Consider the following 12,984-nt stretch of genomic DNA (forward strand, 5'->3'; position numbering starts at 1 on the left):
GTTGAGCGTGAGTAACATCTTTATTTTTCCAACCCTCTACCAAGGACCGGCTGATCAGGGAAACCATATGTACTACAAAGTGGCGAAACACTTTCATTCTACTTCCCTCTTTATCTCCCCCTCATATTTCTCTCTACCCATCTCTTCCCCTGTTTATCAAATCAGTCTCTTCCTGCCTGTCTAGGTTCCAGTTGAGCGTGAGTAACATCTTTATTTTTCCAACCTTCGCTATCTAGTGTTCTCACTACCAGATACTTTGTGTTCTAAGGACTATGCTATGAAGTACTGGAAAAGCAACAGTGCCCCTGCCAAGAAGCTCCTGGCTGGATTTGCCACACCTTTCAGCTGGCCAGTGGCGCTAACACTGCTGTGGGCGCTCCCACCATTGGCCCCGGCCCTTCCGGACTCTTCACCAGACAGGCTGGCTTCTTGGCCTACTACGAAGTAACTGACACAGGACCAGGATACAGTAGGTGTGAAATGACACCCTATTCCTTACACAGTGCCCAACTTGTGTGCTCTGGTCAAAGGTAGTGTACTATATGGGGAACAGGGTGCCATTTTGGACTCAAACAGTGTGTGTGTGATTACATCTGCAGCTTCCTGAAGCAGGCTTCCCTTTGAAGACGATGTAAACTCCCAACCCTAACGTGTCTTTAGATCTGCACCTTCCTGAAGCAGGGAGAGATTGAGGTCTGGGACTCTACCCAGATGGTGCCCTACAACAAGCAGAACGTGTCGGTCAGATACGATAACATCAAGAGCTTCCAGAACAAGATCTGTGTTTGTATCTGTGGGGGAAAATATATGACTAGAGGGTAATGGAGTAGCATACTACTCTGTTACATTCACAACCCTCTCCATCACGATCTCAAACAGATCTGGGTTCAAATAGTAGTTGAAATGATTTCAACCCCATCTCATCTCTCCCAGGTCGTTTCATCAGCTTCATTAAATAGTTCCGACCCCTAAGTATGTCATAAAGGAGCTGGGTCTAAAGGCTGTGTGGTTGTTAGGGCCGGTTGTCATGGCCCATTCTAACATCAGCACCATGTAATGTCTAACCCACTCTAATAAACTCCCAAAATATGATTGCATCCTGCTGTCTGTCACTTTACTTCCTTTGAGGTCAACTACATTGCACTTGAACTGTGCAGAATCACTGATCTACAAATCACCTTCCATCCCACATAACTACTCAGTATGTGATCAATATTAGCAACTCTGCACCTCAACTTCAATAACAAAAAAACATTTTTAAGTATTCAACTAGACAAGTCAAGAACAAATTCTTATTTACAATGACAGCCAACCTTGCTCAAACGGATTGCCTCAAACACCCTCTTTCAGTTTAGTTTCAATAGAATCCATTTTACAAACAGCGAACAGCAGAGAGAGTAGTCCTTTATTACGGTCAAACGTTACCATGCTAACAGACACGATACAAAGCACACAGAGCTTAGACTAAGTGGTCATTAACATGACAGTTTAAGTTAAGGCATTGACATTTAACACGTAGAAAACATATACACAAACACAAAAAACATTTAAAATCTGTGACGTTATGAATTAAAATAAACTGACCACACCACAGTGCAAAGTGAAACTAAGCATTAATCATTGTGATCAGAGTGGTAAAAAAAAATAAGTATACAACGCTTATAAAAAATATTATGAAAAGTGGTGACACCAAATGTTGACACCACACACACCCCTCCAGGGGGTTAGAGGCGTGTGAGGTGGTTGGAGATGTGGTAAACGTTGTTGTCTGGCAGGTGGAGAGAGTTCTCCCTATAGTACCGTTGTCCGTCTGCATAACGCTCTCCCCGGTGGACCTCCAGGTATGGACCCCAACCCTCCACAGGAGAACACACAGCACACATACGCTGCAGACAGAGACACAATGCACTGTAATAGACAGGATGCTTGGAGAGACACAGGCAGAATTAATAGAGAGACATTAACACTAGAAATGCTAAAGAAGTAACTTTGGCTGCATTTTTTAAAATGTTTTATTACTCCACCATTTAAGTCAAGCCCCCCGCCGTCCTTGATTTTTACTAAATAAGTCTATATGACACACTGCAGTTGTTAGAATCTTAATATCACAAACAGGACTGGAGTTGTAACCAGTTTTAGAAGGGAATGTCATTTTTCTTATGGTTTTGCAGTAAGTTATGATGGGGAGAAAGGGTGCGTTGATGAGCGAGGGGAAGTGAATAATACATAATGAAGAACAGGGTGGGCCATTCTACTGCATTGGTATATTCTAATCTCAATACGGTATGTACCTTATATGAGTCCACTGAATCCAAGCAGTCTTATCAGTCTACTCTGGCCTACCTGGAGTACACAGTGAGATCGTGCGTAATTTACAATGGCAAGAAGACCAAGACGAATGGATGCACATGCTGCGTTAGCGCCGCTACAAGATCTGAATGAAAATGACTCAGATGGTGGGGAAGAAATGAATCATGACATATCTGATGCTGACCCTCAGCCTGAATCCACACCTCATAACATGCCACACACACACGCTACTGTCTATTATCTATCCTGTTGCCTAGTCACTTTACCCCTACATATATGTACATAGCTACCTCAACTACCTCTGCACATCGACTTGGTACTGGTACTCCCTGTATACAAGGCATTAGGAAAGAATTCAGTACTCTTGACTTTCCACATTGTTACGTTACAGCCTTCTAAAATTGAATTTGTTTTAATCCCTCAATCTAAACACAATACCCTGTAATCACTAAGAAAACCCCCCCAAGGTTTGTAGTAATTTTTGCAAATGTATTAAAATAAAAAAATAAAAAATGTCACATTTACATAAGTATTCAGACCATTTACGCAGTACTTAGTTGAAGCACCTTTGGCAGCAATTACAGCCTAGAGTCTTCTTGGATATGACACTACAAGCTTGGCACACCTGTATTTGGGGAGATTGATTTGATATACTGCATGCATTTTGACCTGAACTTTCCAGGACCTGGGTTTGATACCTGGCTACAAAAGGATTGACAATTCCAAACACTCTCAGAAGTCCTAAGCATCCACATCTCTGCCAGACACCTACCTGCCACGGGTTTCCTTGGGCACAGAGTATTTTCCAGATGGCGACGAGGGGTATCCAGATGAGACAGAAGGCGATCATACACCATCCCAGAGCCACGCCCCATGCAGGGTACTGCACCGTACCGTAGGATGGCGGACGGAAAGTCAACAACGACCACACCAAGATCACCTACACAACACACACAGGCAACAGAGAAGGGTGTATGCGTGCCAGAGAAACAGAGTTAAAGAAATGAGGACCCTGGAACAGAGAGCCAGGTAGGATAGAATCTAAGTTATAAAGAGAAAGACCGAGAGAGTACTCACAGTGATGACAGCAGGAGTGATGAAAAACCAGCATGCTCTCCACCACAGCCAGAAGAGAGAGCTCCTCGTCCCAATCATCATCTCTATGTCCTTAATGAAACGATTTCCTCCTTCAAACAAACACAGAATGTGCCATACTCTTTAACATGTACTATACTGTATACAGCTATAACATACAATATATACACTGAGTATACAAAACATTGAGAACACATGCTCTTTCCACTGACCAGGTTAATCCAGGTGAAAACTATGATCCCTCATTGATGTCACTTGTTAAATCCACTTCAAAATCAGTATAGATGAAGGTGAAGAGACAGGATAAAGGATTTTTAAGCCTTGAGACATAATTGTGTATGTGTGCCATTCAGAGGGTGAATGGGCAAGACAAAATATTGAAGTGCCTTTGAACGGGGCATGGTAGTAGGTGCCAGGCGCCCCGGTTTGTGTCAATAACTGCAATGCTGCTGGGGTTTCATCCACCACACAAAGGACATCCAGCCAACATGACAACTGTGGGAGGCATTGGAATCAACATGGGGCAGCATCCCTGTGGAACGCTTTCGACACCTTGTAGAGTCCATGCCCCAATGAATTGAGGCTGTTCTGAGGGGGAAAAGGGGTGGGGGGACCCTAATGTTTGGTATACTCAGTGTATGTAGCTATAACATAAAATATCCTCTACATGTACCTATCACATAATATATTCTGCAGATGTAGCTATAACATGTAATATACAGTGAGGGGAAAAAAGTATTTGATCCCCTGCTGATTTTGTACGTTTGCCCACTGACAAAGAAATGATCAGTCTATAATTTGAAAGGTAGGTTTATTTGAACAATGAGAGACAGAATAACAACAACAAAAAAATCCTGAAAAACGCATGTCAAAAATGTTATAAATTGATTTGCATTTTAATGAGGGAAAAAAATATTTGACCCCCTCTCAATCAGAAAGATTTCTGGCTCCCAGGCGTCTTTTATACAGGTAACGAGCTGAGATTAGGAGCACACTCAGTGCTCCTAATCTCAGCTTGTTACCTGTATAAAAGACACCTGTCCACAGAAGCAATCAATCAGATTCCAAACTCTCCACCATGGCCAAGACCAAAGAGCTCTAGGCTGGAATGGGCTACAAGACCATCGATAAGCACCTTGGTGAGAAGGTGACAACAGTTGGTGCCATTATTCGCAAATGGAAGAAACACAAAAGAACTGTCAATCTCCCTCGGCCTGGGGCTCTATGCAAGATCTCACCTCATGGAGTTGCAATGATTATGAGAACGGTGAGGAATCAGCCCAGAACTACACGGGAGGATCTTGTCAATGATCTCAAGGCAGCTGGGACCATAGTCACCAAGAAAACAATTGGTAACACACTACGCCGTGAAGGACTGAAATCCTGCAGCGCCCGCAAGGTCCCCCTCCTCAAGAAAGCACATATACATGCCCGTCTGAAGTTTGCCAATGAACATCTGAATGATTCAGAGGACAACTGGGTGAAAGTGTTGTGGTCAGATGAGACCAAAATGGAGCTCTTTGGCATCAACTCAACTCGCCGTGTTTGGAGGAGGAGGAATGCTGCCTATGACCCCAAGAACACCATCCCCACCGTCAAACATGGAGGTGTAAACATTATGCTTTGGGGGTGTTTTTCTGCTAAAGGGACAGGACAACTTCACCGCATCAAAGGGACGATGGACGGGGCCATGTACCGTCAAATCTTGGGTGAGAACCTCCTTCCCTCAGCCAGGGCATTGAAAATGGGTCGTGGATGGGTATTCCAGCATGACAATGACCCAAAACACACGGCCAAGGCAACAAAGGAGTGGCTCAAGAATAAGCACATTAAGGTCCTGGAGTGGCCTAGCCAGTCTCCAGACCTTAATCCCATAGAAAATCTGTGGAGGGGGCTGAAGGTTCGAGTTGCCAAACGTCAGCCTCGAAACCTTAATGACTTGGCGAAGATCTGCAAAGAGGAGTGGGACAAAATCCCTCCTGAGATGTGTGCAAACCTAGTGGCCAGCTACGAGAAACGTCTGACCTCTGTGATTTTTAACAAGGGTTTTGCCACCAAGTACTAAGTCATGTTTTGCAGAGGGGTCAAATATAATTTCTTTGCCAGTGGGCAAATGTACAAAATCAGCAGGGGATCAAATAATTTTTCCCCCTCACTGTACTTCCATTTACCGTAGAAGTAGAATACCCCAACAAGCTCCAGCAGAGCAGCGATCAGTAGAACAAAGCCAGCACAGAACTGATCCATAAGAGTCACCCAATATATCCCTGCCTGGAGTGACACAAACACACACAAAGTAATCACACGTACTCGCAATAAATTAATGTGAACGAAAATGTGGTATCTAAAGGACCTATTTTAGTTATGGTAACTAAGGACTTACCTGGGTTACGCACGGCAGGCCGAGCAGGAAAAGGATGGCACAGGTTCCCACAGAGATGATAGAGCGTTTTGATTTGAACCTTTCAGGGAAGGCATCCTGTAGGCATGTGGAGATGACCTCTGAGGGAACATGGCAAGAGTCAGAGATCACTGTCCAGGTCTAGTTAGTAGTGTGTGTACACACACACACACACACACACACACACACACACACACACACACACACACACACACACACACACACACACTTCCTTCGGAAAGTATTCAGACCCCTTTACTATTTCCTATTATAGCCTTATTCTAAAATGGATCAAAACTTTTTCCCCCCATCAATCTACACAACACCCCATAACGACAAAGCACAAACTGTTTATTTTAACACATTTGTAAACAAATGTAACCTGAAATATCACATATTTACATATTTAGTCAGTACTTCGTTGAAGCACTGTTGGCAGCGATTACAGCTTTGAGTCTTCTTGATTGTATTTAGGGAGTTTCTCCCATTCTTCTCTGCAGATCCTCTCAAGCTCGGTCAGCATCGCTGCACAGCTATTTTCTGGTCTCTCCAGAGATTGGGTTCAAGTCCAGGGTCTGGCTGGGCCACTCAAGGACATTGAGACTTGTCCCGAAGCCACTCCTGCGTTGTCTTGGCTGTGTGATTAGGGTTGTTCTGTTGGAAGGTGAACCTTCTCCCCATTCTGAAGTCCTGAGCAGGTTTTCAGCAAGGATATCAGCACTTTCCAGCGTTTATCTTTCCCTCGATCCTGACTAGTCTCCCAGTCCTACTGCTGAGACAAAATAAAAAAAATTCACAGCGCATGATGCTGCCAGATTTCCTATAGACGTGACATTTGGCATTCAGGCCAAAGAGTTCAATCTTGTTTTCGTCAGACCAAGGAATTCTTGTTTCTCATGGTCTGAGAGTCCTTTAGGTGCCGTTTGGCTAATTACAAGCGAGCTGTCATGCGCCTTTCACTGAGGAGTGGCTTCCATCTGGCCACTCTACCATAAAGGCCTGATTGGTGGAGTGCTGCAGAGATGTTGTCATTCTGGAAGGTTCTCTCATCTCCACAGATGAACTCTGGAGCTCTGTCAGAGTGACCATCGGGTTCTTGGTCACCTCCAAGGCCCTTCTCCCTCGATTGCTCAGTTTTGCCGTGCGGCCAGCTCTAGGAAGAATCTTGGTGGTACCAAATTTCTTCTACTTAAGAATCATGGAGGCCACTGTGTTGTTGGGGACCTTCAATGCTACAGAAAGGTTTTGGTACCATTCCCCAGATCTGTGCCTCGACACAATCCTGTCTCAGGACAATTCCTTCAACCTCATGGCTTGGTTTTTGCTCTGACATGCACTGTCAACTGTGGGACCTTACATAACAGGTTTGTGCGCCTTTCCAAATAATGTCCAATCAATTGAATTTACCACAGGTGGACTCCAAATCAAGTTGTGGAAACATCAAGGATGATCAATGGAAACAGGATGCGCCTGAGCTCAATTTCAAGTCTCACCTGAACAGAGCAAAATACAGAGAGATCCTTGATGAAAACCTGCTCTAGAGCGATCAGGACCTCAGATTGGGGTGAAGTTTCACCTTCCAACAGGACAACGACCTTAAGCACGAAGCCAAGACAAAGCAGGAGCGGCTTTGGCACAAGTCTCTGAATATTCTTGAGTGGCCCAGCCAGAGCCCGGACTTGAACACGATGGAACATCTCTGGAAAGACCTGAAAATATATGTGCAGCAACGCTCCCCATCCAACCTGACAGAGCTTGAAAGGATCTGCAGAGTAGACTCCCCAAGTACAGGTGTGCCAAGCTTGTAGCGTTATACCCAAATAATATTTGAAGCTGTATTCACTGCCAAAGGTGCTTCATCAAAGTACTGAGTAAAGAGTCTGAATAATTACAGTACCAGTCAAAAGTTGGGACACTCACTCAAGGGTTTCTTTATTTTGTATTATTTTCTACATTGTAAAATACATCAAACCTAAGCAATAACACATATGGAATCATGTAGTAACCAAAAAAATAGTGTTAAACAAATCAAAATATATTTCACACTTGAGATTCTTCAAAGTATCCACCCTTGCACACTCTTGGCATTCTCTCAACCAGCTTCATGAGGTAGTCACCTGGAATACATTTCAATTAAACAGGTGTGCCTTGTTAAAAGTGAATTTGTTGAATTTCTTTCCTTCTTAATGCATTTGAGCCAATCAGTTGTGTTGTGATAAGGTAGGGGTGGTTTACAGAAGATAGCCCTATTTGGTAAAATACCAAGTCCATATCATGGCAAAAACAGCTCAAATAAGCAAAGAGAAACAGTCTATCATAACTTTAAGACATGAAGGTCAGTCAATCCGGAAAATTAAGAACTTTGAAAGTTTCTTCAAGTGCAGTCGCAAAAACCACCAAGTACTATGATGAAACTGGCTCTCATAAGGACCGCCCCAGGAAAGAAAGACCCAGAGATACCTCTGCTGCAGAGGATAAGTTCATGAAATAAATGCTTCAAGTAAGAGACATCAACTATTCAGAGGAGACTGTGTGAATCAGGCCTTTGTCATGACTTGGCCTGTGGGTAGGTTTATGACCCCCATAAATACCTTTCCTCTCTCTTGACTCTTCAGAGGGTCTCTTGAAAATCCGTTGGTTAACATAGAGTCTGGGAACATCAGAAGGTGGGGGAAAGGAACCATATTTCGGTAATCCAACCAGTTGAAAATATGAGTTGGTACTTAATGAATATGATGCCAGATCAGTTGTCATCTGAGACATTCTTATTAATGATAGGATGACAAACTGTATCTTGGAAAGTCTACACATTATAGTGATCAGATTCACATGGAATTGTTGTGCAATTTAAATGTTTAAATATGAAACTATTTGTGAAAAGATTCAATGTAATTTTAGCTTCCAAATGAGAGAATTGGGTTTTCATGAGTGAACTATGCTCAACTCAGTGGCCCCGTCCATGTGAAGAGACATTGGTTATAAACTATGAAACACTCCCTTCTCTCCCTTCCTATATAAAGCCCTTGACGACAATGTAACTTCCTGTTCCGTGGACGACGGTCCCACGTTAAAAGGACTAACATGTCAACTACAGAACTAAGCCAACCTCAGCGTGAGCTTTGGTTGCGAATGGTATGAACTTTGAACTCTTATTCACTCCAGAAGTGATACCTCCTAGCCGTTGAGTTAGCAGCGGCCGCTGTAAACGTGGGCTAGGAAAGGACGGACGACGTATCCAGTCTAACCCACAACGTATCGAGTTTACCACCAGAGACATTCTTCCGAGGACAGGAAGATCTCTGTTGGGTAACACGGCCTTCCATCTACGACCAACCTATTGAAGCACAGCTCAGAGTAAATATTCCTTGCATTTTCCTTTTCCAAATGGGCGGTTATGTAGAATGCATAGGTTTCTGTATTCACGATAGCATGGCTCACGAGGTCCCATTGAGACCCAAAACCCTTTGTTCCTAGTCTTCCCTCGCTTTCATTCAAACCCAACCCCCTCTCTTTGTGTAACCAGCCGTCATATCGTTTCCGTCCACCAGGGACGTTTTTCATGTATGACATAATTAGTAATCAATGTACGATCCATTCTGTGTTTATGTAATTCTGTGTGATTATTTAGGTATTTAGTAAATAAATAATTAAACCAAAGTTTGTATTGCTGATTCAACTTGTTAGCCAGGGTTCGTGAAGATAACCAAGAATTCCACCATGTTCAGATGAGACTGAAACAAGGTGACAATTGAATATTGACTGCTATTGATGTAAAAAATTACCAGGTCTTTAAGAGTTTATTCGGAAGATAACAGCTCTATAAACATTATTTCATGGTGCCCCGACTTTCTAGTTAATTACATTTACATGATTAGCTTAATCAGGTAATATTAATTACAGAGAAATGACTTTATAGAATAGCATGTCATATCACTTCATCCGGCATAGCCAAAGACACGAGACCTTCATGGTCGAATTGCTGCAAAGAAACCACTACTAAAGGACACCAATAAGAAGAGACTTGCTTGGGCCAAGAAATACGAGTAATGGACATTAGAACGGTGGAAATCTGTCCTTTAGTCTGATAAGTCCAAATTGGATATTTTTGGTTCCAACTGCCATGTCTTTGTGAGACGCAGAGTAGGTGAACGGATGATCTCCGCATGTGTGGTTCACACAGTGAATCATGGAGGTGGTGGTGTGATGTTTTTTTGATGGTGACACTGATTTATTCAGAATTCAAGGCACACTTAACCAGCATGGCTACCACAGCATTCTGCAGCAATACGCCATCCCATCTGGTTTGCGCTTAGTGGTACTATCATTTGTTTTTCAACAGGACAATGACCCAACACACCTCCAGGCTGTGTACGGGCTATTTGACCAAGAAGCAGAGCGATGGAGTGCTGCATCAGATGAACTGGCCTCCACAATCCCCCGACCTCAACCCAATTGAGATGGTTTGGGATGAGTTGGATCGCAGAGTGAAGGAAAAGCAGCCAACAATAGCTCAGCAAATGTGGGAACTCCTTCAAGACTGATGGGAAAGCATTCCAGGTGACAACCTCCTGAAGCTGGTTGAGAGAATGTCAAGAGTGTGCAAAGCTGTCATGAATGCAAAGGGTGGCTACTTTGAAATATCTCAAATATATTTTTGGTTTAACACTTTTTTGTTACTACATGATTCCATGTGTTATTTCATAGTTTTGATGTCTTCACTATTATTCTACAATGTAGAATAAAGAAAAACCCTGGAATGAGTAGGTGTCCAAACTTTTGACTTGTGCCATGTGTGTGTGTGTGTGTGTGTGTGTGTGTGTGTGTGTGTGTGTGTGTGTGTGTGTGTGTGTGTGTGTGTGTGTGTTATATATCAGCCCTGGGTTAAAATGCATGCGTATTTTATTATTTGTTGTTTAAATACTTATTTTTCTGTGCATTTTAGTATTTTGTACACCAACTTCAAACAGCTGAAAATACAATATTTGTTGTTATGGAAAATATATTTCACAGCGTTTTAGATGGTACAATGACTCTCTACACTATACTTGCTTGTTTTGTCACAAACTGAAATTAGGTGAAGTATTCGAATTTTAGCAATCAGGAAGTGGCAGAGCAATTTCTGCATAGTGCATCTTTAAATGCATGGGAGTGTGAGTATTTTCAAAAACTTTCCAAGTGTATTTCCAAATACATACCAATATTCAACAACTGGTCTTTTCAAAAAAAATATCTAAATACTTACTTCCAAATGTTTTTGAAAGTAATTGAAATACCCCAAATAGTTGGCAGCAACTGAAATACCATGGCGTGTGTGTCCCATGTGCATGGGTGTGTGTGTGTGTCTGACTGACCTATGCCAGCGAACTGCGAGTCGAGTCCAAGGGTGAGCAGCATGAAGAAGAAGAGGATGGACCAGAGAGGAGAAATGGGCAGCTTGGACAGGGCATCAGGGTACGCAATAAATGCTAGGCCAAAACCTACACGCACGCACATGCGCACACTTTGTTAGTGTTTGTTAAGTGGCTATTGTGTCAGTAAGGTAAAGCTAAACACAGTACAGTGGTGTACTACTCACCTGCCTGGGCCACCTCTGATACAGGCTTTCCATAGACATGAGCCATGTGACCTAAGATGGAGAAGATGGCGAAGCCTGCAAACACACTGGTACCTATAGAGTGACATTAAGCAGGAAAGGAAAAACGATGTACTGGAACACAATGAAACCTTGAAAGTGTTCTTCAATGTATATTTTCTTCTTTATGATGCCATTAGCATCCATCTGGTGCGTGTGTGGTGTTTGAGTCGTACCACAGTTGGTGAGGCAGACGGTCAGTGCGTCCTTGAACACATTGTTGTGGAACTTGTTATATGAAGACAGGGCCGTGACACCACCCCACGCTACTGACAAAGAATAGAAGATCTGTGTGGCTGCATCTCTCCACACCTGCCAGAAAGACCTACTATTTAGTTACTTCAGTCAAGCATGTGTATTTTGAGCTGACAGGTAAGAGGTTAGGCTCTAACCTCTGCCTCGCCCAGTTTTGTGAGGTTGGACTGGGAGCCAATGTAGAACTCGATCCCGTCTCTGGCGCCCTCTAGTGTAACTCCCCGGATCAGCAGGATCAGCAACACCACATAGGGAAACGTAGCGGTGAAATACACCACCTGGGGACAGACACACACAAAAATATTAGAGAGACACATGCACATCTGAAAGACACACATTAGAAAAACAGGATCAACTCACACACTAGTAGTGAGCAGGTCAGCTCTTTGTTCGCTCGCAATTGCTAATAACCCATCCACAACCACCCAACTATATGTGATAAGTTTAAAATCGGTGGCCCGCACCCAACCCTAACCCTCCAATATAGGAAATGTTGTAAGTTACCATTATTTATTTTTTTTTTGTATTAAGTTTGCCTGATTTCTGATATGTTTTTGCTTGTAACTTCCAATGTTTTGGTAGGCTATTTGTAAGTCAACTTGTCTATAATTAGATATGTGCAGCATCTCTTCTGTCATTATGATGCCCAAGGCTAAATAAACCCTTGCTTACCAGAATCTAGTTGACATCGGTAAAAGTTCTCAGTCATCTCTGATACTCCCATGGAGCAAAGACGTTTAGGGACCGGCAAGAAAATAACTAAAACTTAAAAGATGTGTAAAATTTCCAAATAATATCAGTTTGACCGGTTGTAAGGAAATAGAAAGCTGTGAAAACAACCCAACGTGTTTCTGATAAGATTTCAGTTCAGCTTGGATGCATATTTTGTGGTTGAAATACTATCAGCTTTTATGATGCCGATAAAGATAGATACAGTCTGTCGCAGTGCTAACTGCAGACTTGCATTCTCTCAAGGTGCTGAAAGAAAGAAATCATATTTCTCCACTCCTGTGAGTAAAAATGTTGCCTACATTTGCTGTATCATTTTACTGCAAGAAATGCTTAAATTCTGCATGCGGTAATATTAAGGCTAAGTGAGAAGTTATAGACCTTCCGTCAGTGTCCAGATTTCAGTTTCCATTTAACCCATCAACAGTAGGCTACAGTTCCCTTGACGTGCCATAGGCCTATTTGAAATCCCCATCTTGTGACTGTGGGGCACTGTACAAATTTGGCAATCTCACATACAGTGGGGGGAAAAGTATTTGATCCCCTGCTGATTTTGTACGTT

General features: G+C 42.8%; 1 protein-coding gene across 1 annotated transcript in view; it reads right to left on the reverse strand.

Moving 5' to 3' along the window:
* Window positions 1-1,384: 1,384 nt before the first annotated feature.
* slc6a14 (solute carrier family 6 member 14) overlaps window positions 1,385-12,984 on the reverse strand; it is a 28,823-nt gene continuing 17,223 nt past the window's right edge. Inside the window, exons 7-15 of the mRNA XM_014167512.2 lie at window positions 11,831-11,971; window positions 11,615-11,750; window positions 11,382-11,474; window positions 11,158-11,283; window positions 5,789-5,907; window positions 5,577-5,676; window positions 3,388-3,497; window positions 3,083-3,250; window positions 1,385-1,886 (exon numbers count right to left, since the gene is read on the reverse strand). Of these exons, the coding sequence (XP_014022987.1) occupies window positions 1,725-1,886; window positions 3,083-3,250; window positions 3,388-3,497; window positions 5,577-5,676; window positions 5,789-5,907; window positions 11,158-11,283; window positions 11,382-11,474; window positions 11,615-11,750; window positions 11,831-11,971 (1,155 nt within the window). The 3' untranslated portion in view covers window positions 1,385-1,724. The remainder of the gene's footprint in view (window positions 1,887-3,082; window positions 3,251-3,387; window positions 3,498-5,576; window positions 5,677-5,788; window positions 5,908-11,157; window positions 11,284-11,381; window positions 11,475-11,614; window positions 11,751-11,830; window positions 11,972-12,984) is intronic.

Source organism: Salmo salar, chromosome ssa22 (assembly GCF_905237065.1).
Source record: "Salmo salar chromosome ssa22, Ssal_v3.1, whole genome shotgun sequence".
NCBI classification, from domain to species: Eukaryota; Metazoa; Chordata; class Actinopteri; order Salmoniformes; family Salmonidae; genus Salmo; species Salmo salar.